Source organism: Prinia subflava, chromosome 8, assembly GCF_021018805.1.
Source record: "Prinia subflava isolate CZ2003 ecotype Zambia chromosome 8, Cam_Psub_1.2, whole genome shotgun sequence".
Lineage (NCBI taxonomy): Eukaryota > Metazoa > Chordata > Aves > Passeriformes > Cisticolidae > Prinia > Prinia subflava.
In genome coordinates this window covers 1,385,523-1,412,417 of record NC_086254.1, presented here as the reverse complement: position 1 = coordinate 1,412,417, position 26,895 = coordinate 1,385,523, and the positions used below count along the sequence as shown (strand labels likewise).

The 26,895-nt window shown below is 50.0% G+C and overlaps 1 protein-coding gene across 1 annotated transcript in view; it reads left to right on the top strand.

Annotated features, from left to right (window-relative positions):
* Positions 1-26,895, top strand: part of GALNT17 (polypeptide N-acetylgalactosaminyltransferase 17) — a 211,584-nt gene that overhangs the window by 45,284 nt on the left and 139,405 nt on the right. The window contains exon 2 of the mRNA XM_063402370.1: positions 8,893-9,076. Coding sequence (XP_063258440.1) covers positions 8,893-9,076 — 184 coding nt within the window. The remainder of the gene's footprint in view (positions 1-8,892; positions 9,077-26,895) is intronic.

Sequence of the window (26,895 nt, the reverse complement as noted above, 5' to 3'; positions counted from 1 at the left end):
AACAGATTCCTTGTGAAAATAAAAATGATAAATATTATTTATAACCTTTGAATGGGGTTCAAAAACTGTTCACTTGTATTTTTGTGGGTTCTGTTCTTTTCCTGCTTCCATACTTGTTCCTGTGGTTCTGCTCCTCTCCCTGGGGTAGCCCCATCACTCTGCAGGTGCTATTCCAGTCACAGCTTCTCTGGGACAAGATGGATTTAAGAAATCCTTGTTTTCCCCTCTTTGGCTGTGTGGTTTTGGGCTGACAATGAAGTTTGACATCTCTGTGCCCAACCAACAGGTCTGCCTGGAAGCAAATGGGTTGTGATGGAGGTGGGAATGGACTGTGTTACCCAAAGAACTGAAAATTGGCACTGGAGGGTAAAAGCAGCAATGAAAGCTTTGCCTGAGCCTGGAGTGCTGGTGGGAGTGACTGCCTGGGGATGAGCAGGTTGCAGTTTGGCCTCAGAAATCACTGCCTGAGCACAAATGTGAGGGCTGATGTTTTGCTGCTGAGGATGGAAGAGTTTGGGAATTTCTTAAAATGCCTGTTCTAAAGATGTTTCCAGACTCTTCCATCCTCAGCAGCAAAATGGTTTGGGTTGAAAAGGACATGTGGAGATCATCTTGTTCCAATGGTCACTCAAAGTCCCATCCAGCCTGCCCTTGAAGACTCCCAGTAATGGGATATCTGTGATTTTCCTGGGCAAAGAGCTGCTCCTGCCACGGTCCCTGAGCAGCCTGGCACACAGGAGAGTGTCCTGCCAGAGCGATGTCCTGGCAGCTCAGAGACAAGAACAAGATCAGTTCTCTCTTGCTTGAATTGCAGCCTGCCTCCTAAAAATAAAGCTGGAGGTAATTGCTTAATTCATCACCCAAATGGGCCCTCGGCTGAGCAGTGTAAATATGCAAGGTTGCTTTTGCCCTTGGCCTTGCTCCCTCCAGCTCCTGAGCCAGGCACTGCCTGGGAGAGTCTGGGGGCTTCAGCCAAGTGCCCCAAGTGCAGAGCTTGCACTTGGGTGTGTGGAGAATCAATACCCCATCAGTGCCTGGAGCAGGCACCTTGTCTGTCTTTGGAACGGTGAGAGACCCTCAATTGATCTTTGAAGCTACTGGACCAGTGTCAGACCTGCAGCGTCAGGTCCTGCTGGGGGTTATGCTATGTGGCCTTGGTAGCTGCTCACACAGACTCCCCCTATGACATTTGATCAGGTTTTAGCTCACTGTGTGCTCCCTGGCAGCAGATGGATGGCTGGGCACAGCTTTCAGTGTGGCTCTTTCCCCAGGCTGCTGTCAGGGTGAGGAGAGGCTCATCCATCCTCCTCTCACCCTGTGCCCAGAGCCCCTCTGGTCCTGCAGGCTCCTGGCAGGGCCCTGCTGTGTGAGGAGGGGAGATGGCCCAGCAGGCCTGCAGGGAGCAGCCTGTGAGTGTTCTGTCTGCAGTGATGGTGGTGGGGATGAAGGTCCTGGAATTAAACTGAGCCCAGGCTGCTGATGGCAGTGTCTCACCATGGGGTGTTCCTGCCACGCAGATCTGTTTCTGCTGCCTTGGATGAAGCTGCTGTCCTGTGCTGAGCTGTGCTGGGGGACCTGCTCTGCTCTGCTGGGCATCTGTTCTCTCCCTGCTTGGGTCTGCTCACTGGTACCTGGCTGTGCTGGGGATGCCCTGGCACAGAGCAGCTGTGGCTGCCCCTGCATCCCTGGCAGTGTCCAAGGCCAGGCTGGATGGGGCCTGGAGCAGCCTGGGATAGTGGAACGTGTCCCTGCCCATGGCAGGGGGTGGGGATGAGATGAACTTTAAAGTCCCTTCCAACCCAAACCAGTCTGGAATTCTGGAATGCTGTGTGCCCTTCACAGGGTGCCCTCCCCTCTGAGGGTCTCCTGTGCTTTCTCTCTGCTGCCTGGGCGTGCTGGTGCTTTGTGGGGATGTGTGCCCTGGAACAGACCGGGGAACAGCTGGAGGGAAGGTTCCTCTGGACTCTTCTGACCAGCTCATGCAAATACCTTGCTGTGTGTTGGTGGGAAAATGCTTGTGCCTGAATCCCAGGACTATTGAATCCTTGAAAGCAGCCCTTAGGCAGAGCTTACTAAAGCCAGTCCTCTGGAGTTCTCTGACATCTCGAACACAGGCATGGTGTAACTGGAGTCAGCTCTCTCACTAAAAGATCTTAGTGATGGTTTTGACCCTGATTTTCCTTTTTGTTACACACTGTGATCTCCTTTTTGCCTCTTTTCCCTCCCTTTTCTCCAGTATTTCCAGAATGTGACGGTCCCATATGTTAGTCAGAGGTATAAATCTGTATCATAACATGCAGGTTAGATTGCTGCAAGAAACTCTTTCTTTACCTTTTCTGCAAATCCCCTTCACCCCTCCCTGCTCCTGGATCCCAGGCTGTTATCCAGAATTCCCAGCAGCTGCTGGTGCTGTGAATGTGAACCAACATGAAGGGCAGTGGGGTGCAACTGGTCATTGTGGGACAAACCTCTACCAGCTGTAAGGGACCGGTCTCTCGAGTGGAATTTCCCCTTTGAGAGGGGTGGGCCAGCAGCAGAACAGCCCCTGGGTGGGGGTGGCATTGCTCTCTTGTTAAATTGCCAGGAATGCTTCACGTGTGTCCAGGTTTTCCCTGGGATATGAATCCCCTTCAGTCCTGCCTTCTGTGCCTGAGACTCCCATGACAGCCGTGCCTGTTGTCCCTGCTGAGCTGCAAAGAGCTTTCTTTAGCCTATGGATTCCTGCTCTGCACCAGCTCCTGCTGCCAAGTTCTGCTGTTCTCAACCAGCTATTCTATCAATATGAGCAGAGTGGTAAATGCCAGTATTTTTGGACATTTGGGGAGGACAGAGCGATGTCCAAGCTCTTTCACCAGTCCCAGGTGTTGGAACCAAATAAATCATTCCTCAGAACTCAACAGCCTTGGCCTGGGGAAGGAGCTCTGTTCTGTGCCAGGGGCAAATCTTGATGGGGGAATTATCAGTTGGAAGCAGAACCTGGTAGTGTAATAGGTTAAACAGGCTTTGACATTGTCCTGATGACTGCGTTGTCCTTGCTCTGGGTGCTGATCCTCCCTCTGGCTCTGAAAGTAATTTCCCTCTGTTTCCATTTCTATATTGATAAGAAAACTTCATTTTTGAATCCCTGTGCGTATGGACATGTAAATGTAGATTTGTGTTTAAACGTTTCAAATGGGACTTCAGACCTGTGCAGGGACTGTGCTACCTTCTCCATCCTTCCTGCAAGGTGGGAAGAAACCTGGACATTGCCTGACTATTCCCATCATGATGTAGGCACAGCTGGGCTTAAAACATTCTTCTAATCTAAGATTAATTCAGAGAATCCCAGAGTGGTTGTGTTGGAAGGGACCTTAAAGCTCATCTCGTTCTCCCCTGCCATGGCCAGGGATGCCTTCCACCAGACCAGGTGCTCTAAGCCTCATCCAGCCTGGCATTAAAAAGGTTATATTATCAAATATATTTAAAAATGAGCTGTGCCCATCCTGGTTTTGGTGCTTGCCTGGCTGGGCTGCAAGAAAATGTGTTCAATTCCCTCACCCCTACCTGTCACAATTGTTTAAGTGAAATCTTAATGCTCTGTTGGACAAATTCATTTCAGCCAGAATTATTCACATAATTTTTCATAGGCAGGAGCTTTTTCAGAGATGCAATATGTTGGAGTACAGGTGAAATATGCTCTATTTTCAGTTTGTATCTGCTAAAATCCCTGCTTGCCAAGCCTGGGCCCATTCATCTGCTGCTTTTTCTGAGTTCCCATTTGTCATTCAGTGTGAAGGCAGAGGGTGGGAGTTTTTGTGACCCCCCACTTCTGAAAGTCACCATGCTCATGGTAATCTCTGCAGTAACCCAGCACTTCATTTGCATGGTGAAGGACACCAGGCAGCTCTGTGCACTGGAGGAGATGTCCTGATATGCTAAAATCCAGCTCCTGGAAAAGGACTGTCCCGTGGAAGGGGAAACACTGACCTTTCAGCTGCAGCATCTGATTTGGGGGATAAGCTTTTGATTAGTGGTCAGCCCTGGGAAAAATAAATTTAGCATGTACAGTGAATACAATTGTATAGGGTTCGGGGGAATACTGTTTTTTCACTGGGCTCTAGTAGGTAAGCTCATTTTTAAACTCTATACTTTTTTTCTCCAGGAGAAACTGAACTCTCATCTTCTGATCCCTTTACAGCTACTTCTAGTTTCCCCTGCAGGAGTATGAGGATGCTTTGGGGAGACAGTGACAGCAAAGGAAGCTGACAGGGCCACTTGTGTTTGTATTCCCTGCACAGTTCCACAGCCCTGGGGCAGCACAGGGTCCCACATTACCCAGATGTAACCTACAGCCAGAGGAAGGGGAGTTATTTGCCCTAATAACAACAGGTCTGAGCAAATCTGGCTAAAATTGAGTAAAAGCTTCTGCAAGGAGAGAAAATTGCCCCAGGTTCTGCCAAGGCTGCAGAGGAAAATTGGTGCCTGTTCTTCTGCCCATCAACCTTATTGTTAATGAACCCTCCCTTTAACAGTCTGTGTTTGCAGTGGTCAGCAGGACAGCACTAAAAACTTCAGCAGCTCCCACAATTTCCAGCATTCCCTGGGACATCCTGCCCTTTGTAGCAGTTCTGGTTTCTCAGAGAATGCCATGAGAGCCTTCTCTGCTGTGTCCCCTGTCTCTGCCTCCCCTGCAGGTCACACACCCCCACTCTGGGCCATTCACCTCCTCGGTTTGGATTTCCCCAGGGCAGAGATTCTGTGTTGTCTCTGGCTGACCTAGGCCAGGAGCAAACATCCCTGTGAGCGCTCTTGGTGCTGAAAAATCCACTGTGCTTTACTGGGTAAGGGCTGTGCTTTGCAGACACATGGAGTTTAATCTTGCTGTATGGTTCCTGTGTTTTCCAGCACCATTTCAGTATTACTTACTCCTTCTGGAGAAGAGGGGCTTTAGGTTCCTCTTCCCTGTTGGAATGTGGCTTCCACGCTGAACTCTGTGTGTTCTGTACCTTGGGCTGCAGGAGACAGATATGGAAAGATGAAGCTCAAAATGTTGCTTTTCCAGAAATCTTTCCTGTATTAGAATCCCAGAATGGTTTAGGTTGGAAGGGACTTTGAATGTCATCTTATTCCACCCCTGCCATGGCAGGGACACCTTCCACTATCCCAGGCTGCTCCAAGCCCTGTCCAGCCTGGCCTTGGGCACTGCCAGGAATCCAGGGGCAGCCACAGCTGCTCTGGGCACCCTGTGCCAGGGCCTGCCCACCCTCCCAGGGAACAATTCCTGCCCAGTCTCCCATCCATCCCTGCCCTGTGTCCTGTCCCTCCATCCCTTGTCCCCAGCCCCTCTCCAGCCCCATCACCCCTTTAGGCCCTGCAAGGTTGATGCTGTTTTCTCTCCTCACCCCCAGTGTTAAGCTCAGCACACATTTCTCAGAAATGTCTTTTCATTTCAGGGCTTTTCCTTCTTCCCCAGCCCTCCCATCACAAATTTCCTCAGCTGAGGGTTGTATGGGAGGCTTGATGTTTTCCTTCATCGAGGCTGACATGGAGCAAAAAGCTTTTCCCCACCTCCCGCTCCCGGGGAGCCTTTGGAAATGAAGGCTGCGAATCACATTAGATTGTATTTCACTAAAGGTTTTCTCTGTCCTAGAAAACTCCTGCCTCCTCCTGAAATACACTCAGCTTAAGAAGAAACTAATATATTTACTCTAACTGTGCTCAGTCTAGGAATAATTTTGCTGTAGAGATTAAATTTTTATATCATCTTGAAGAAAAACAACTCCTGCCAGTCCCCAGGGATCCCCTGTCTGGCCGTTCCAGCAGGAGGGGCTCAGATCTTGGCAGCTCCAATTGGTGTCTTGCTTTTTCTTTTCCCTTCTATTCCTGCAGTACAATAGCAATATATTCCATTTGTTCCAAAATTGAGAATTTTTGGGACATTCTGAAAAAAATTCCTGTTTTAACTTTGAGTTAGTGGGGCCTTGGGATGAGTGAAGCTTGTGGCTGCTCAGAGCTCTGATCTGCACCAACACCTCATCTCCATGCAGCCCATTCCCATCTCCTGAGCTTGCAGAATTCCCTAGGGACTGAATTCACTCCAAAGACGAAGATTTTTTGTGGGATTAGTGCTCTTTATCACAACAGGTAGGCTGGAGCAGGCATCAGGAGAGACTTTCTGGCACAGGTTCAGCACTTCTGCTCTGTGCCTGCCCAGAATGATAAAGGGTTTGCTCTGTGACTTGGGAACAGCCTTGACTCTGCTTTCAGCCCTGTTCTTCGAGGAGATGAGCTGATGGCACCATGCTCTTACCCTTGCTGTCTCTGTGTGTCACTTCTGGCCCTTCCAGGCCAATTCCAAGCAGATTCCATGGAATCCCAGAATATCCTGAGCAGCCACATGGGCTGGGCTCAGGGTAATTCCTTAAGTCACAGCAAAGGCACCCCAGGTTCACAGAAAGGTGCCCAAAGATGTGGTGAATAAAAGCCAATGAATGGATTGACTGGATGAGGATGTGCTGCCACCATTTCTTTTCATCTCTGCCCCTCCTGAGGCACCTTTTCAGCCAGCTGGGAACAAATTCCTGCCTCTTCTGTTTGGACATAAATTATCTTCCTTGCCAAACATTCCTGACCCTTGCTTTGAGTGCCACACACAAAGTGACATTGCTGAGCCCTCCCGACAGCCTGGGCTGGAGAGGAGGTGTTGAACCAGCACGGAGACAGACAGGGGATCCTGCCTGGCACATCCCCTGGGAATGCTCCTCTCCGTGCCTCTCCCTGCTCCTGCTGCTCTCCTGCAAGGGAGGAGAGTGGGCTCCTGGTGGTGCCCTGCCCAACACAAATGGATCCATTTGATTGATTCCTTTGGTTAAATGATGTTGGTTTATCAGCATTTACCGACTTGAAGTAGTAGAAAGACAAAATATGCAGAAATAAACTGAGGGAGCAGAGGGAAATAAATACATGCTGGGGTCTGTCCCCCAGGCTGGCATGGCCTCAGAGGTTGGTGGTGTTTGGAACACTGAGGGAGATTCCTCACCTCGAATTCCAGGCCCTTCACTGAGGTGCTTGGGAGCACAATTCCTTCAGCTGAGCCAGAGATAAGAACCTCTGGAGACTGGCTGGGATCTTGTGGGGGATGAATTAGCCTAGGAGGGATCATCCTTCCCTGCTGGCTCCAAGTGTGGAGCTCTGGGACAAGCACTGCCTTGGTGTCTGAGTTAATTATCTTTATTAGCTATTGGTAATAACCTGAGCTTGTGGTTTTCAAAACCTGCTTCTGACAGAGCGAGGTGCTGGGATGTCCTTGGTCCCACATCCCACTGACTGTCCTTCCTTCCATGGAGCCCCTGCCCCCTCAGAAAGTCCCCACTTCCCTCCTCACAGGTGTGTGGCCTCTGAGCACCAGAAGCACTGGGGCAGGGAGGAATGTGTTCAAATGAATCAAGGAAAGCAAAATTAAGCTTTAAAAGCAAACTAGGAGATGCTAAGGGTTCCCAGAGTGGAAGCGTTTGGGGTTGGGAAGTTCACAGAGTGACCTGCTGAGCTCCTGCAGGTCAGAGTGCCACCTCTGCTGCCTTCCTGAGTGATCCCTGGCTCCTGCTCAGCCTGGGGCTGGGAAAAGGCAGCCTGGATGTGTGGGCACAGCCTGGGGCTCCTGGCAGCTGAGTTGTTGTTCTTGTCCTCAGATAAAATCTAGTCAAGCCCAGTGTGGTCAGAGGAGCTGGGAAGGATGTTGAGAGCTTCCTTGTCAGAAGGAATAACAACAACAACAAAAACAACAACAAATAATAATAATTCTTCAAACTGTGCTTCCAGCAGTGATTTACATTCCCAGCTGATTTTTTCCTGTCTCTCAGTGCTACCTTTTGAGGAAAAAAAAGTATTTAAATCTGTGGGGAGGCAGGAGTGGTTTGTCCGGAACAATGGAAATCAGTGGTAGCTTTGGGATCTGGACCAGCATCAAGGTTATTGTCCCTTGAGAAGCATTAGAGGTGACAAAAATCTGTCCTGTTCTCAGTCAGGGCTCTGCCATTGAAACAATGCAAATATACCCTGGTGTCTTTCATTATAAAAAAGCCAAACAGACAAAAAAGCAAACCAAAATCCATCGTTATTATTTTTATGTTTCTAACAAAAAGAGAGTGAATCTCTCCTAATGAAAAATATTAAAATTCCAGATGTCCTGTCTAATAAATAATAACATGAGCATGGACTTGGCTTCCCACAGCCACCACCAAATCATCCATGGAGCTCTTTATGTGCAGCTCATTTTGAACTTTGCCTATTTCCTTCAGCTATGCAGATATAAATAAATAATTCCCCTTGATAAGGGTCTGGGAACGCTGTACTTTAAAAGATAAAAAAGCTTGGAGGGGAAATTGTTTTTAAATCCCTACCATTTGTATGCTGTTCACTGTTCACACTGAGCAAAAATTCATTCAGCTGGCACTTAACCAACCCTGTTTTATTCCTGCTCTGTGTTCAACCTATCTTTCTCCTGGGGACATCTAACCTTCCATGTAATTACCTCTCTGAGAGTGGGAAGGAGGCCTGAATAACCTCCCCACCAACTAAATAAATATACAGATCCTGGGACAGGTTATCAGCTGCACGCCAGGGGCAGGGCTGGCAGGAGCAGTGTGCCTGAGCCATCGGCAGTCGCAAGGCCTGAGTCACTTTTGTTCCAGCACTGGGTCACAGAAGGAGGACATGGAATGCTTGCAGAAAACCACCTCAAACCAGCCAGGATTTTTGGAGTATTTTTTTTCTTTGGGAGTTGGAAATAATAGCGATGGGTTTTACCAATGATGAGTTTTACCTGTGATGGGTTTTACCAATGATGAGTTTTACCTGTGATAGGTTTTACCAGGGATGGGTTTTACCAGAGATGTTGTTTTTGTTTTCCCCCAGGTCTGTCCAAGTCCCTTGGTCTCATTGAGGGCTATGGTGGCCGTGGCAAGGGTGGCCTCCCAGCCACCCTGTCCCCTGAGGAGGAGGAGAAAGCCAAGGGACCCCACGAGAAGTATGGCTATAACTCCTACCTCAGTGAGAAGATTTCCCTGGATCGTTCCATCCCGGATTATCGCCCAACCAAGTAAGTGCCAGTGCTCCAGGAGGGAATGTTTGTGTCCAGGTGTCACCCCAGAGCCAGGAGTGCTGCTGGCTCTTCCCTCGCTGTTCACTGGGCCCTGCTCAGTGATGAGGAACTGGGGTGGTTGGGCTGGAATGAGCTCATGGAATCACAGAATTACTGATGTTGGAAAAGCCCTCAAAGCTTATTGAGTCCAACCATTCCCGAGCACTGCCAAGGCCACTTCTGACCTGTGTCCCCAAGTGCCACATCCACAGAGCTGTCAAACCTCTACAGGGATGGGGATGCACTGCCCTAGGCAGCTGTGCCAGGGCCTGACCACCCTTCCATGAAGGAACACTTTCTAATATCCAACCTGAACCTCTCCTGACACAGCTTGAGGCTGTTTCTGCTTCTCCTGTCCTTGGTGGTACCTGGGAGAAGAAACTGATCCTGGCCCCACCCTTGTTCCAGGTATTTGGATAGAGTGAGGGAGCTCATCAAAATGATTCATTAGGGAAAAAAAAAGTGAATTTCTTCTCAGTCTGTCTCTGTTTTCCTAAAGCAGTCCATGATTTTTGGTGGATGTGATGCCATCAGAAGCTCAGCTCTGCTTTCACTGAGCTTTGGGTGTTTAATACCCTATAAAAGTGTGCAGAGATTCTCCCTCCTTGTCAGCTCCTTCACTCCCTGCAGGTCCTCCAGGGCCCTTGGGCTGCCCTGTGTCTCCTCCCAGCACAGGGATCCTCCAGGGACACTCTGGGATCTCCTGTTGGAGATCTGGGCCTTTAAAGGGAGTTTCTGCAGCAGCAATATCCTTCCTCTCCATTTTAGATTGAGCTTTTAAGGTGCTGGTGATGTCTACCTGCCAAGCAGCAGAAGGACAGGCTTTAAAAGAGGTGACACATCATTTTGTTGAGAGGATGAGGAAAGACAGGCTGCAAGTTTATCTTTGTGAAGGTTCATTTTAGATATGGCCGCCAGAGTGTTCCTCAAAATAGGAAAGTGTCAGTTTGTCTAGGCCTGCAGTGAAATGCCTGCTGAAAAAATGAGCTGAGAGAGGTTTAGATTGTGAAAGATCTGTGTCCAGTGCCTGTGTCACTGGGGCACTGGCAAAGCTGTTGCCTGGCACCAGCCAGCCAAGGATGCAGCTCCATGTCCCCAGTGCTCCACATTGTCCAGGCTGGGGGAGCAGGGGCAGCTCCTGTCCCTTCTGTCCCAGGGGGCTCCACATTGTCCAGGCTGGGGGAGCAGGGGCAGCTCCTGTCCCTTCTGTCCCTGGGGGCTCCACATTGTCCAGGCTGGGGGAGCAGGGGCAGGTCTTGTTCCTTCCCCTCTCCGGGCACTGCCGCAGTTCCAAGCAGCCCCTCGGAGCATCCAGGGCTGTCACCACTGACAGCAGAAATCCCTGGCTGGGTTTCCAAGGGAATGGAGGCCCAGCCTGCATTTTGGTGCTGCAGCTCCTCCAGCCACACGGAATTGCAGGTACAAGCTGCACCTTTGCCTCTGTGATATGCAAATCCCAGCACAATGCTGAACCCTTGGAGCGAGACCTTCTCCAGCACTTACCTGGGGCTGAGCTGCTGATTTCCATTTCTCATCCACAGCTCTGACTTCCAGCAGAGCCAGCACTACTTGGCGAGAATTAATTTGAGAAGTAATGTTTCTCTTCACATGTTGGGGGAAGAAAAGGATTAATTCTGACATTTTCAGGCTTGCATTGTATTTTTCCTCAGTTCCACTATCCATCATTCCATGGGAGAGTGGAGGAGAGGACAGGGCACAGCAATGCACTAAAAACGCTTTGGTTTGGAGCTGGGCTGAGACTTGGGGGGGAATTTGTGGGTACTGATTGCAGCTGCACAACTTAATGCCTTTTATCTATGCAAGAACTCCAAGAGTGTCTTTTGTTTATTGGTTTTCTTTTTGTTTTGGGGATCAATTTTCTTGATATTGCAAGAGAACAGTTGGTCTGGTGTGTAATAGGTTGGTGTTTGCTGCAGAATTTGGAAAGTTTCACCTCTTCCTACCTCTGGCTTCAAGGTTCCTTTGCTATTTAGTGCATAAAGTTTTATGGCTGATTTTATGAAGGGTTGAACACAAACCATTTAAGTCAAGTATCCTGGTCTCTGATTAAAATAGATTCAAGTCAAGGGAAATTAGCCTAAATGGCTTTGAAATTGCAGCATTAGTGGGAAAAAAAAAACTGTTGAAAACCCTCCAGCTGATAAGCATTACAAAGCATGTAGTAGTTTTAAATATAATAGTGAAGCCTGTGTGGCTCAGCTGAAGGCTGCAGAGTGTCTGGAATGCCAATGGGCTGGGACTGGTCCTGGCACAGCCTGGCACTCCCCAGCCTTTCCTCTCCGTTTTCTCTGGTTTTAAGGAAAGATTCATGTGGTCAAGTGTCACTGCCCTGAGTGCTGAGCAATGCTGCATCAGAGTTCTGAGGCCTTTTCCTGCTCCTTTTTTGTGCCTGTGGCCAAAGGGAAGTGGAGCAAGGAGAGTTTAGGGGAAGTTTGGCACATTTTGTGTATATTTTTGTATCTCCAGGCTCCCTGCACCTCCTGGTCAGCATCACTGAGGGTTCAGGGACTCAGATATCCCTGCTCTGAGGGATTTCAGGTACTGTTGGTGAGGAGGAGCCTGCCCAGCTCACAGCTCAGGGCCTCCCACTCCTGCCCAGAGGCAGAGAAAGGAGGGAGTTTCCCTGGAGAAACGGTCCCAGAGTGTGAGGATGATGTTCAGGAGAAGGCGAGGTCTTTCCCAGCACCAGGAGCTGTGGTGGAATACCTTGTTTGCCCTGATTTGGGGAATTGTGGCATCACTTTCTGGTAGTTTGGATTATCATCTTTGCTTTAGTTGAGCGATTTCCTTCCCCTTTCTTCTTTCCCTTTCCCCTTCCCTTATCCCTTCCCTTTTCACCTTCCTCTTTCTCTTCTCCCTCCTCTCCCCTTTCCTCCTTCCTCTTTCTCCCCTCTCCCCTTTCCTATTCTGCTTCTCTTATCTCTCCCCCTTTCCCCCCCTCCCCCTTTTCCCCCCTCTTCCCCCCTTTTTATCCCCCTCTCCTCCCTTTTTAGCCCTTTTCCTCCTTTTTTCCTCCTTTTTCTCTTCCTGCTGGGGCTGCTCACCTGTGCTGGGAGGTGGAAACTCTTCCCTCCTGTTGCCAATGGAGGGGGTTGGGGTTTGCCCTGGCTGGTTCCCAGAGCAGTGGTGCCAGTGGTGTGGGATGGTCTGTGTGGAGCTGATCCCTGCGTGGAGCTGATCCCTGCGTGGAGCTGATCCCTGCGTGGAGCTGATCCCTGCGTGGAGCTGATCCCTGTGTGGAGCTGTGCCTGGGCCTCATTGATGCTCCTGAGCCCCTGCTCTGCTGAGCAGGAAAGGCTGGGCCGGGTGTGCACCAGATTTTCCAGTGAATCAAGGAACAGATTCCAGTTGGAATGGCTGGGAAAGCTCTTCCATGGGCTAAATGAGGCAGGACTGGTGTTTTGGGGTGAGTTATTCCAGACCTTGCTGCCAAACAGTGCCATAATGAGAAGGGCACTGGGAACACATTTCTATCATGCTTGATTGGGTTTTTTGGCTTTAAGATGAGATTCCTGCATGTTCTGGAAAACAATCTCTGCTTCCAGATTGGAAGTACCCAAGGTGCTGCCTGCAGAACTTCTACTCAAATCTCCACAAAAATGAGCTGGAGAGATTTCCTTCAATTTTCTGCAAAAGCCTCTGAAGGACAAGGCTGCTGTGTGAGTTTTATTGTTTATCCATTCTCAGCACTCGCAGCCTGTCTGGGGAGGATGGGGGGTTTGGGAGATGTGTTGTTTTCTATATTGAAAGTGAAGCGTATTTACATGGGATCCCAGAGCCTGCAGACATTCCCTGCTTGGATACAACATTTTATGCACCTCTGTTTATCCTGTGATACAGGATTTAATGGGAACCTCTCCTGTGTGTAGCCAGAAAATAAAATTGCTTTGTTAGATCAGCCTGCCTGTCCATCTTATCCAGTATCTAATCTCTGATAGTGGAATTACCAGATGCTTCAGGTTGAAGAAATCATATTAAGGGAAACTATGAAATAATCTGCCCATCTGGTATGTTCTTCCTCCCCCATTCTCTCCCTTCACTCCTATCCAATATAAATGTGGAGTTCTCATTATCTCTTTAAAAGTCTGTTCCTTTCTGGAATCCTGCTAAGCTCTGATTCAGTGGTATTTTATGGCATTATAGGATTAAGGGGTAGATTTAAGAGAAATAATACCCACAATTGTTAGGACTATTGGATCATTGGGTGCAGATGACACATTCCTGCTGCTGCAAATCTCTCCACAGCTGTTCTCAGGAGGGGAGCCTTGAGGTATTAAAGTGAAGAGCAAGGATAGGATAAGAGATAAGCAACTCCCATGGTTTGATTTTTCACACGTTTTGAGGGCTTCCCAGCCTGGAGACACAACCCCTTCTCCTGCCTGCCTTGGGGTCCTGCACATGGGTCAGGAAATGCATGGAAAGGGACTTTGGATGAGGGGACGAAGTGATGGGATGAGAAGGAATGTTGTGGTGCATTTCCACACCCCAAAAAATGTTTCCAAATGAGGAAAAGGGTTTCCAGTTTCACCCCAGACTTTTAAGGAGAAGCACCAGAACCTTCTGTGTTTTTCTCACCGTGGCTGGCTCAGTGCCTGGACAGAAGCACCTGTTGGGTTTTGGAAGTGTTTCTCAGAGCTGTTTCTATTGGCAGTTTGCTAAAGAAAGTTGTGTAGATAAGAAGGAACACAGAGGTGCTCATCACTTTTTGGGGTGTCTTAGCTGGTGCTAAGGTTTCTCTGCATTGTGTCCAGGTTTTATTCCGTTTCTGTGTAATTTGTTATTTTCTCATTTATTAAAACATTTTAACTTTCAATGCACACCTGATCAGCCACCTCAGAAATATTATTCTAAGCCATTCTGAGATGTGCTGGACACCCTCAGATTGTATGGAACCCTCACAGAGCTAAAAACATCTGGCTTGATGAGAATTTCAATAGGGGAATGGCTTAAAATGCCAGAAGGCAGGGTTAGATGGGGTACTGGGAAGGAATTCCTGCCTGTGAGGGTGGGGAGATAAGGGACAGGGAGGTTGCCCCATTCCTGGCAGTGCCCAAGGCCAGGCTGGACAGGACTTGGAGCAACCTGGGACAGTGCACAGTGTCCCTGCCATGGCAGGGATGGGGCTGGATGAGCTTCAAGGTCCTTCCAACCCAAACCCGTCTGGGATCCTCTGATGGGAAAGGTTTGGAGGTGTTGGGAGCCTGATTTGCTGCTGTGTTCCCACAGCACAGGGTCTGTGTTTGCCATGGGCCCGTGGAGGGCACAGCCTCCCATCAGCTGCAGCTAAAGAGGAGCAGCTCCCCATGTTTGGTGTCTGCTCCCCGTGTTTGGTGTCTGCTCCCCGTGTTTGGTATCTGCTCCCCGTGTTTGGTGTCTGCTCCCCATGGTGTGTTTGGGGAGCAGTTCCCTGTGTTTGGTGTCAGTGCCATCCCAGTGCCTGAATCACCAAGTTATTTCCAGAGCTGCTGCCATGGGAGCCTGGCAGCAATTGGGCTTTTCAGCACCATCTGGCTTTAGCTGCTTTATCACCAGGAACCTCATGTAGCTGCAAGCTGAGCCTTTCTTTGGGGTATAGTGCAGAAGATGGGGAGTTTTGGCTTCTGGGTAGGATTTGGGTTGTTTGACAACTTAAAGAAACTAAATCAAGCTCTGATTAATTTTTATCTCAGGTGTTTTGTGTGTGGCCTCTGAGGGCTCTCAGTGTGTCCCTGCTGGGTGCTGGAGCACATTGTGGGGTGGAGGGGGCCCTGTTCCCCTTGGGGTCTCTCCCAGTCCCTGCTCAGCCTCCTGCCCTCTGCTGTGGGGCAGCCTTGGGGCCTCAGCCTCCCTCTCACTTCACTCTGGGATGTTGCAGGGCCCAAGAATTCCATTTTGGCTTTTAAATCACAACAGAATGCATATTTGGGAAGTGATGAATGTGGATGTAACTGGGACATGTCAGGATGCCCAGGAGGATGCCCCTGGAGGCTGTAATTGAGTCTCCTGCCCATGAGACCCCTCCTGCCTTCCCACCTCTTGTGCTGGATCCCAAACGTTCCTGCAGAGCCCACACTGGCCATGGTTTGTGCCAGGAGCTCAGCCTGTGCCCTCTGCTTGGCTCTGATGCAAAAGTTTCATGTGCCATCATACTTATTTTCCTGTGAAAATACAGAAATCTCTTCCACTTTGGGAGTCACTGAACCCCCTGGCCTCGCAGGTGCCTTTGTCTCGGGTTTCTCTGGTACCAAGGCACTGAAGTGAGGGATTTTCTCACCATCTGCCACAGCTGAGCAGGAGATGCCCCTGTCCCTGCTCTGTACACCTCATCTCATTTCCTCCCCAAAACTGAGGCTGCACAACCTCCTTTGATGAAACAAAATGCTTTTTGCCTTTCCCCCTGCCCACAGGACCTGTGGCTGTGGCAGAAGTGTCTGAGATGTGCAGACAGTGCTGCAGCCAGGGGAGAGCTCAGTGCTGCTTTCCTCAGGGATCTGGGGCGTTCCTGAGCACTCATTTGTGGGGATGTGCCAGTCACTCATGTCCTGCCCTGGGCTGTTCAGCCAGGCTTGATGAAGTGAGTCTGAGGAGAAGGACAGCATTTAAGAAGACAAAACAAACTACTTGAATTATGAGAGTGGAATTTGCTGGGAAATTGAGTTTCATGCCTGTTTATTTGTTGTGATTGCTGCTTATTGCAAACAAAGGAGGTCAGAAGAGCTTCTTCTCTCTTGCATGCACAATGTGCTATTACAATCCATTATTTACCTTCTGCAAAGACTGCTTTGATGGATTTCAGCCCTACATCCAAACAACAAGCCAGGAAAAGAGAGGCAAGATGTTGGGCTTTTTCTTCATCAACTAACTGAAGGGAAAACTAGAGAGGAACCAAGACAGTGGAAGAATCAGAAAAAAAAATTACTTTTTCAGATGTGAAATTCCTTTTGAATTGCATGTAGGAGTGTATTAAAAGATTCTTACAGCTCTAGGAAAAAGCCAGGACTTTGTGCACCTTCTCTCTTGATAGATGGTTGTGGGTTTGATCCAGCATTGTATGAAAAACACTCCTGCCTTGGTTTTTTATAGCTTCAGCCATAAAAAGGAAAAGTAATATTTTCCAGTACTTGGAAAGGTGCCACCTGAAAATTTTCTGGGAGAGCAAGTAGAGAAATCAAGCAGTGAGTATCAGTGTCACAGGTCTGGCATGCAGGAGATGTGCCTCAGAACAGGGTTCACCAGAGCCAGAGCAGATTTGCAGCTCAGGGAAGGATTTTTGGATATTTTCTGTCTGTGTGTTCTGTCCTGCCCAGTCTGCCCCATCTCTGTGTGGCTCCAGGCAGTTTTATTCTGCCAGGCTGCACAAAGTCATGGAAACCTCCTGAGCTGGAAGGAACCCAGCTCAGGAGAATCTGAGAATCACTGGGGTTAGAAAATCCCTTCCAGCCCATCCAGTTCCAGCTGTGTCCCATCCCCACCTTGTCCCCAGCCCAGAGCACTCAGTGCCACCTCCAGGCCTTCCCTGGGCACTTCCAGGGATGGGCACTCCAAACCTCCCTGGGCAGCCCCTGCCAATGCTGACCACCCTTTCCATGGGGAGATTCCTGCTGATGTCCACCCTGAGCCTCCCCTGGCCCAGCCTGAGGCCGTTCCCTCTCCTCCTGTCCCTGTTCCCTGGGAGCAGAGCCCGACCCCCCCCGGCTGTCCCCTCCTGTCAGGAGCTGTGCAGAGCCACAAGGTCCCCCCTGAGCCTCCTTTTCTCCAGGCTGAGCCCCTTTCCAGCTCCCTCAGCTGCTCCTGGGGCTCCAGCCCCTTCCCAGCTCTGTTCCCTTCTCTGGACACGCTCCAGCCCCTCAGGATCTGTCTTGAAGTGAGGAGCAAAATCGCCCAGTGCAGCCCTTGGTCCTTGCCCAGACCCCCCAACAATCCCACCCTGGGCATCCCTGGGAGCTCCTGGAGCTGTGGCAGCCTCAGGCTGTGCCCATTCCCTGGGGAGCCTGCGCAGTGCCCAGCACCCTCTGGGGAAGAACCTTTCCCAAAGCCCAGCCTGGCCCTGCCCTGGCCCAGCTCCAGCCCTTCCCTGGGCCCTGTCCCTGTCACACAGTACAGAGATCAGACATCAGAGCTGTCCCTCGGGAGGAGCTGCAGCCCAGTGAGGTCCTGTGGTGTCACTCAGGTTGTCCCAGGCTGTCCCCTCCCTGCCCTGAAGGTCTTAGGGGTAGAAGATTGTTCCAAACCCAGCTCCAGACAATCTCAGGGTTTTTATTTCTCCTGCATCCTCAGGGCCCTGAGCTCTGAGGAGCTGCTGCTGCTGCTCTGTGTGTGCAGGGACTGCTGGTGCCCTGTGCCCCTCCTGCCCTCCAGGGATGGGGCTGTGACTTCTGCTGCCTTTGGGATGATGTGCAGGGAGGAAAAAGCCTCTTTGCTGCTCCATTGCTTTCCCAGCACTAATACAAACCAGCAGGTTGTTGAATAAATACTGGTATTGATCTTTATTCCTCAGAGTGTTTGGACACGCTGCCTCTGATTTCCAGCAATGCTTTTTCCTGACGACCGAGCAAGTAAAGACTCTAAAGGCACACTTTTCCAGCTGTGCCTTACATTTGTTGGTTATGATTTAAGCCTGCTCCTGTGACCTGCAAGAGTAGCCTGGTTCCTTGGACATAGAGGCAGCTGGGGCTGGCTCCAGGGAGGTGAGAAGTCCTCCTAGAACTGGGGCTGTCAGATTCCTGTGGAAAACTTTAGGGCTTTGTGCTGTGTTTCTGTGGTGGGTTTAGATGGGGACACAGGACAGCTTTTTCTTTCTTTTCCTTTTGAAGCAGAGGTCTCTGGAGCACACTGGCAGCTTGTGTGTGGTCAGGAACCTTTGGTGCTTGAAGTCCCAATATATTCTGTAAACCCAGTTGGGAAGAAGGGGCTTTGGGGAGAGCACCTGGAGTTTGTTTGTGGCTGTTAGAGAGTCTCTTATTTCCTCTGTGCTGCTCAGTGTCACCTGCAAACACTGTGACCATGGATTTATAGCACAGCACCTCGGGGTTCTTTATGTCATACATTCCACTAATTGTCAATTTTCCTTCCTGACTGCCAAGTTATTACCTGTTCTTGAAAGTTGGGAACATGGTGCTTCAGGGAAGACTTCTGTGGCTATAAAACAGTTCCTAATGTAAACAGAAGTATTAAATGATCACTTTGGCAGAGGATGGGATTAGTGTAATTTAACGACTTGCTTTTGTGCTCCTCTGAACTCCTCTGCTGAAAAATACCTGTGTTACCATAAATACTTGTGACTAAACTGTGCTTATGAGAATAAATGAACCAATTTAAGCTTTGGATACACTTCTCTCCAGTTGGCTTCCAAGGAAATCAGGGCTCGTGTGTTTGTTTGTGCCACCAAGATGCTCCCCTGGCCTGCCCAGGGCTTTTCTCTTCCAAACCAGCACATGCCCAGCCAGACCAGGCAGAGGGGCAGTCAAGCTCTGCTGCTCTGACAGCCTTGGTCCTGCTGCCATTTGTCAATTTTTCAGCAGGAAAACCCAAGAGCAAGGAGGTCTCAATGACTTATTGTGTGTGTGTGTGAAAGAGCTGGGCATGGGCAGAGCTGGGTAAGTGGATGTGACACTTGGAATTGCTCTGGCTTTTATCTCCCTTAGATCTGTCTGAGCCTAATGACTTTATTACAAGAGCCTCTCACCAGAGTAAATCCCATTCTCTACATTCTGTTTTTATGACTTTGCAGATAATTTCTTCTTAGGACTTGCCAAATAATGTGCCTTTAGAAATGTCTGTATGTCCCCAAATTGTAATGCCTATTTTTGAGACCCTAATTCTAAAATAGAGCTGAACATTTCTGAAGAAGAATCACTGGGAATAAATTAGGTGCTTTAAAATTGAGTTTCCTGGGGAAATGTGAGGAAGTTTCAGGGCTTTGTAGTCAGAAATAGTTTAAGAACCTGGATCTGTAAACAGTGAACTGTACCAGACAGCATTAGGTGTATTAAGGTGCTTGGGTCACAAAAAATGTACGTCATAGGACAGACACAATAGATTTAATGTTGGCAGTCCCTTTTGCAAGCAGACATGTGCAATGAATCAGCACAATCCAAACTAGAATAAGCAATTAATGAATGGAGCATGATGAGGAAGTGGCAGGATGAATAGCAGGCTGAGCATTTACTTTCTTTTTAAGCCTGTTTATAATCTTTACAAAGGCCAAATGGAGATCAATTCATTTCCTGGTGAAGCTTTATTTCAGAGGACAGCACAAATGAAGCTTGTTTGGTACCAGTGGGTTTCATTTGTGGAGTTGTTTGTCACCAGAAGGACAAATCCAGAAGGTTTTTCCTCTGCCATTGAGATTTTTCAGGCAGGAAGCAGCACAGATGTGTAGGGAAGAGCTGGGAAGCAGTGCCTGTGGATTAAGGCATCCAGGGAGTTTGAACCTGCCTGTGCTGGCACAGCAGAACCTTGCAGTGGGATTTACATTTTGTCCTTCAGCCACGGTGCTTTGCAGCCCAGCCATGGGGAAATCATTCAATCCCCTCAGTGCCCCATGGATGGATCAGGATTCACCTCCCAGGCCTTCAGCTGCCAAGTTCCTGTGGGTTTTCTGTGGGCCAGGGGGATCCTGAGAAGCTGCAGGCAGCAAAGCCAAGCCTTGGCTGTGTCTGGATGTGTTTGGCTGTGCAGGGTGGGGGAGTTTTGGTGTTAGGGCTGGTGAAAAGCAGGTAAAGGTCCAATGGCCTTGGTAAGGTGAGGATGGGAGAGAAGAAGAGTCCAGAATTCCCCACTTTTCAGGTGTGCATCCAAGCCTGTGGTGTGTGTAGGTGACGAGGATGTCTAGGGAAGGTGCCTTTAAGGTCCATTGTGTATCTCTGCACATATTTTGCTATGAATTTGCTGTGTTTTGTCAAGTGTGTTATGGAATTATTTTGGGTGGAGAAGCCCTCCAAGACCATGGAGTCCAGCCCAGCATGGCCAAGGCCACCAGCATGTCCCCAAGTGCCACACCCATGGCAGTGCTCCTGCAGACACCCCTGGCCAGGCACTGTGCGCTCACTGCCACGTCTGGCTCTTTGGGGGCTGGCAGGGTGACACAGGAGCTGTGGCACTGTGTCAGGCTTTGGATGCTCCTATCAGCATCTCTGGTGTGGCATCAATCAAATCTGCAGCCTCAAATCCTGGTCCCTGGGATGGAGCAGCACTGACAGTGTCTGTGGGAGGGAGCCGTGGCTGCTTCCTTTGGGTCTCTGCAGGTGAGGGCAGGCACAACAAAAGGATGTGAAACCCCACTTGTGGGGCATCTCCAGCCTCTCACTAAAAATTGATTGTGTTTTGGTTTGGGGTTTTATGAGGGGACAGGGAAAAGTTGGAGAATTTTTATTTGTGAGGGTTTTTTCTTAGCCCTGTGGTAATTCAGCTTTTGTTTGGCTGTGTTGGGTTGGGCTGGATCCCTCCCTACCTGTTGTGAGGCATTTAATGGGATTCCAGTTTTGCACTGGGTTAAACTGGGTGCCTGGGCTGGTTAGCTTTGTCTCCCATTTCTTCTGTTGTATATTTTGTTTTGAGGTGGAAGATGTCACCTGTGACAGTAGAAAAGCCGCACAGGAGCAAATCTCCCCACAGAATAGCAGGGGTGGTGTGGAGCTTCCTCTGTGGAATAAAGGGAAGCTTCTAAAACTTTGGAATTTGTGTGGGGTCTTTGGTTTGTGAACTCTCCACCCTGGATGTCCCCTACATGAAGGGGCACCAGTATTTATGGGCAGTTAATTGCATTCAGTTAACTGGTACCTGACATTGGAATATGAGGGGAAAAGCAGATCTAAATCAGTCCCATCCATTGGTTTTGACCCTTTTGATAGGGTTGGGACTCGATTTTATTCTTTTCCACCCAGCAGAACAAGTGTCTCACCAGTGTGTCAGTGTGCCCTGGTGAGCAGGCTGTGCTGGGGTGGGCTGTGGTGGTGCCAGCTCTGGGGTTTGGGGATAGCAGAGCTCCCCTTGGAGCCAGCTCCAAGATTTGGGGATGGCAGAGCTCTCCCTGGTGCCAGCTCTAAGATTTTAGATGGCAGAGCTCTCCCTGGTGCCAGCTCCAGGATTTGGGGATGGCAGAGCCCTCCCTGTGTGACATTCCTCGTGCAGGAATTTGGCAGACAGGGCTCAGTGACACCTCTCTGCTGAGGCTGATCCAATTCTGGCAGAGGTTAAACAAACTTCTGCAGTGATTTCTGTACGTAACAGGAAAGGTTTAAAAACCTCTTCATCTTCCAGTTCATAAAGCCGTCAGCAGCGTGGCTCTGTGATCACAAAGAAGAAGAGCTGTCTCTAAAAGTCCATTGTGCTTTTCAAGTTCATCATTTTTATGCCAGCTCTTCCAGCAGTGGCATCATTCCACCTTGTTCCAGGCAGCACAAGCGGTGGCCACTTTTCTTCTTCATTGCCCCAAGTCTGCCCTGGGGATGTCAAAATCCTGAGTTCTCGTGAGATCTATTAATGTAAAGCACTCCTACCTCAGGCTGTGTACCAAGGATTTGGTTTTCAGTTTGAGAGGGAAGGTTTCCAGCAGTGCCAGTTTTACCCCAACCTGCCTAAGCAGAGCTGTGGTGTTTGCTGGTGGGACTGGCCCCCTGGAATCCTGGCTGGGACAGGAAGGGCTCCCTTCCCTCACTGATGTTTGTCTGAACGTTCAGCCTGGGGCTGCCTCTGATCAGGGGACGAAAAAGGTGTTTTCACCTTCCCAAAAAACAGCTCCAGTGTGTTTTACCTGACAGAAATATACCTGGGATGGAGGGCTGGAATAGATTGTCCTTTGGCAGTGGCAGTGTCACTTGATGGACCTTGAAGGGAGCTCTGGCTCCTGCCTTAGAGGAGGTGTCTGTGAATCACCTTCTCCAGGGCTGTGCCTACACAGAGCAGAGCAGCAGCTGCCTCTAACAGAGGATGTCAGAACATGCACTGCTAATTTACAACTTATTGTTAATTTACAGTTTACTGTTAATCTACGCTTTACTGTTAATTTACACAGCATTACTGCCTGTCATCTGTGAGCACTCAGCCCTTGCCAGGGGCCAGGACCTGGTGCTGCCCTGTGGAGCAGTTGGGGTTCCCTGCCTGCCCTTCCCTGGTGGACACAGGGGCTGCTCAGCACGGGGTGATGGAGTCAGAGCTGTCCTTGTCTCACAGCCTGGGATCCTCATGGCAGGGGAGGTCAGGGTGCTGCTGCCTCTGTTGTGATCATGTCAAATGATGCTTTTCAAAGCCTGCTCCTTCCGTCCATACCTGTTTGGACATCCTTCAGAGTTCACCTGTGTTTGCAGGGCACTGCTTTAAAGAGAAGAGAGATAAAAATACTCCTAAATTTCCTCCCTGCCCAATCTACCTTGCCTGGGACAAGAGAAAGGCCACCAGGCAGGCAGCAGGACCTGCAGGCTTTGCTCCTGAGCCCTGCTCACCTCCTGTCCCCTCGGGGCTGACCACTTCATCCCTGAGCATCTTAACTTCACCATCTTGTGTTTAAATCTCTGGTGCCTTGGTTCAGGGGACAGCAGCCTCCTTCTCCTGAGGCCTTGTCAAACTGGGAGCTCCCAGCTGTGCTGTGGATGGCCAGATGTGGCCAGATGTGGCCAGATGTGGCCATGAGGAGACCCTGGAGCTTGGTCATGCAGGGCAGAGGCTCAGCCCTGCCTTGTCCTGCTGGGACTGATGAGGAGCCAGGGGCTCTCTGCAAGAACTGGGGACAGTGAATGTCATTCCTTGTGCTGTGCTGAAAAATGCCAGGGGACAGGGACAGGGACACACTGCCTGGCTGGGGGCTCCTGCCCCACACCATGGGAGCAGTCCTGATCTCTGTAACGGGGTAGAATTGCTGGTACTTCCTATCTGAGGAATGCTCTCAGTTTTGGGAACCTCAGCACTGAGAGATGCAGTGGTGTCCCTGCAAGCTGATGTTTTCCTGAAGCAGCAACCTCTGGGATAGAGATTTGGGGGAGAATTCCACTTCTTGTGCACTAATTCTGACTGAGCTGACTCTCACACTCCCTTGACTTTAACGTGGCAGTTCCATAGCTCATTGTAGAAAAGGCATTTAAAGATGTGTGAGTGGAACCCTCTCTCTGCTCCTGAGCCACGTTTTACAGGAACAGCTCCACAGCCCTGTGGAAGATGTGCCGGCATAGCTGAGCTCTTCTGTGATGTTCATGGTGTTTTTAAGGACAGGAAGTAACAAGTCATTTATTCTGCTGATCAAAAGAATATTTGGCTGTTTAAATATTCAAACCCTTGAGCCTGCTACAAGACTGAAATGTCAGGAAGGGATAAGCTCCTGATAAGCACGTTAGCTGGATTTATTTAGTGTGATGGCCAAAAGAGAAATCATTAATAAGTCAGGATCCAGACTGGAGAGCTCCTGGGTGCTCAGAATTAAAAACAAAGAGAAGGGGCAGGCAGGAGGGAGGGAGATCTGGCACTCTGATATAGAGGAGAGGAGGAAATCTTGGAGAACTCATCATCAGGATCTACTTTTATAAAGAGGTGTGCTGCCCATAACCAGAACCACCACATTCTTTGTCTGCCCTGTGCTCCTCCACAGGTGCACAGGTTCTGGATGGGCTGAGATGATCTTTAAGGTCCCTTCCAACCAAACCCCACTGAATGGTTCTGTGATTTGGCTCCATTTTGTGCCAGCTGACACAGATCTTTGTGTCTGACTCTTCCTGTGTGCAGAGTGTCTGTGATGGCTGATACCACAGAGTTGGAGAGGGGTGCAGTAGGACCCCTTTAGGAGCTGTAGGAATAACCCCAGAGGGTGAGGGAGCAGCACAGAGCCCTAAAACCAGGGGTGTTCTGCAGAGCTGGGTGTTCAGCCCTCTCCAGGGTGCTGGAGGCATTTCAGAAGGACAGGTAGAGATGTCCCCCTCATGCTCTGGAGGACATTTGTGTCCTGAACAGCCCAGAGGGGCATCCCTGGGAAGATGAGGGATGGTGCAGAGCTGGTGGTGCTGTAATTATGGAACAGACACTCAGGTCATCAGGCAGTCTGAGCACAGGCTGCAGCAGGGAGCAGCTCCCACCCCTGCATGAGTGTGTTCCCTCAGAGCCCAGCCCAGCCCTGTGTGTTCCACAATGATCTCATAGGGTGCTGCCATCCTTACCTGTGCCAGGCACCAGCCAGGCCAAGGGATTGTGTGTTCCAGTGGCTGCACAGAGCAGGCTGCTGTTTTCCTGCTGGTATTTTATTGACCTTTTCTCCTGGGTGTATTTTCCAGACCTGCCATCCATCCAAAGCAGAGCAGGGCCTGCCCATCCTGAGTGCCTCCTGTTCCAGCCTGTGTGGAACGTGGGCACTGCACAGGGTGTCCTTTGTGTCCTGGGTTGGAGGGATGGACAATTGTCATGGCTTGAACCTGATAGGAGGGGACAGCCAGGGGGGTTGGGCTCTGCTCCCAGGGAACAGGGCCAGGAGGAAAGGAAATGGCCTTGAGCTGTGCCAGGGGAGGGTTAGATTTGGGTATGAGACCAAATTTCTCACTGAAAGGGTGGTCAGACATTGGAAGGGGCTGCCTAGGGCAGTGGGAGGTCCCCATCCCTGTGGATGTGGCACTTGGGGCCACGGCTCAGTGGTGAATGTGGTGGTGCTGGGGTAGTGCTTGGGCTCTATGGCCTTAGAGGGCTTTTCCCAGCTCAGTGATTCCATGATTTACGCCCAAGGAAAGACAGGAGGCCCAGGACCCCTGTGTGTGACCTCTTCCCTGGGTTGTAGGGAATATTTGAGCCCTTCCCTGTATAAGAGGGTTCTGTGTTCCACTGGCATTTCTTCACTTTCTATTTGGCCTCCCTTGCCTTGGCACCCCAGGGGGAGCTGGCAGTGCCCTGTGCAGCAGGGTTGGGCTGCTGGGGCTGAGCTGGGCCCTGCTCTGGGCTGGCTGCTTCTCTGTGCATGGCCCAATCTCCACGCAGAACCTCTGCCTGAGCTCCAGCTGTGGCACCAGCCTGGAGGGAAACAGCTCAGGGCAAAACATTGTGTCTCTGTGGTGGTTCCATAAAATGCAAAAATCCATCCCCGGCCAGAGGGTGGGACTGCTGCACCCAGAGTCTTGAGGCACAGTGAGGGTGAAGCTGGATTTTTCTTTACCTTGCTTATTAGAACTGTGATTTTAAACTGCTGTCAGTGTTCCGAGACTGAGCAGCAGCCACTTTTCCTTCAGTGGGGTTCTTCTAACACCTCTTTACCTCCTCAGCTCTCTAGTCCTCCCAGTTTGTGTCTCTGGATCTGGACAAGCCGTGCCTGTGCCCCCAGTTGGAGAGATGGCTCCAGAGGGCTCCAGGCTGGATTGATTAGAACAGTATCAATAGGGAAATCAAATTACTGCTGGATAATTTCAGATTGCCTGTTGCAGCCTGGTTTTTGTCTGAATCCAAGTATTCCCTTTAAAACATTGGACATATTTGAAATCCAGGGAACTCTGACCAGAGCAGGCTTCCAGAGGAATGGAGTGCTGCCTCCTCCCTGGAAACGGGGACAGTTACACTTCATGGGATTTCATCTCCACTTAAAACTTTGGAAAACATTTTATGTTGGCACTGGGGGAAGGGGCCCTGCAAAAGGCACAAATTAAGGAAGTGTGGCAGCCTAGAAATTTTGAGATCTGTGCAGAGTAGATGTGGGAGCTGTCAGGAGAGGATGACGTGTCATGGCACAGCATGGAGGGTGGAAGATAATTCCTGTGACCAAGGGTGGATATAATCTCTGAGGATGAGATTAGGGATTCCTCATCTCTCAGGATTAGCAGGATTTCTGCTCAGTGATCTGGGGGGCAAACCAGCTGCAGCTTGACTGCCCAGCTCCTCCCTGAGCTCTGAGCTGTCCAGGGCATTCCAGATTCATAAAATATCCTGGGTTTGAAGGGACCCCCAAGGATCATCCAGTGCAGCCCCTGGCCCTGCACAGACACCCCAACAACCCCACTCTGTGCATCCCTGGGAGCTCCTGGAGATGCGGCAGCCTCAGGCCGTGCCCATTCCCTGGGGAGCCTGGGCAGTGCCCAGCACCCTCTGGGGGAAGAATCTTTCCTGATAACCAGCCTAAAGCTCTCCTGAAAAAACCTGAATGCATTATTGGCCCTTTCATTAAATTGTTTTCTTGCTGAAAGGTGCTGCCTGGGGAAGGTCCCACCCACAGCACAGACATCCCCTGGCAGCTCTGTGCAAACCTGGCCTGATCTGAAGCCCAAGAAGTGAGGAGTCCTTGAAGCCAAGGAGTGCCTGTGCTGTCTTGGAACAGTCCACTCTCCAGGCTGTCATTTATTGGTGTTGATCAGTGGGTTACATTGGGAAGGGAAGGTGCAGAAACCATTGGGGTTTGGCTGATGCCAGGCAGGACAGTTCCAGGGGGTTGATGGAAATGGCTTTGTGCCCTAGAGAACAGGTAAGAGGTGTTACCTGAGTGACAGAGTGGATCTTGTTAAGCCACTGGGCAGGAAGAAGTGGTTTGTAAATGTTAGCTGCCACTTTGTGGCCTCTCTGCGCTCCAGGAGCGTTTGCTGTGATTCCAGGTGATTTTTCTGCTGAGGGATCATGAGGCAGTAAATGCTGGGATATCCCTTTTCTGTTACTGAGACAGACAATAAACATCCTAATCTCACTGGCTGCTCTGAAGAGTGGATTTACAGCTGTGTGCTGAGCAGAAAACAAACGATCAGAGGATTCAAAGCAGGCTCTGCAGCAGGCAAACACGCGTTGGAGCAGAGCTGGGGTTTATGCTTTTTGTCTTTTGAATTTGGCTGACTTGA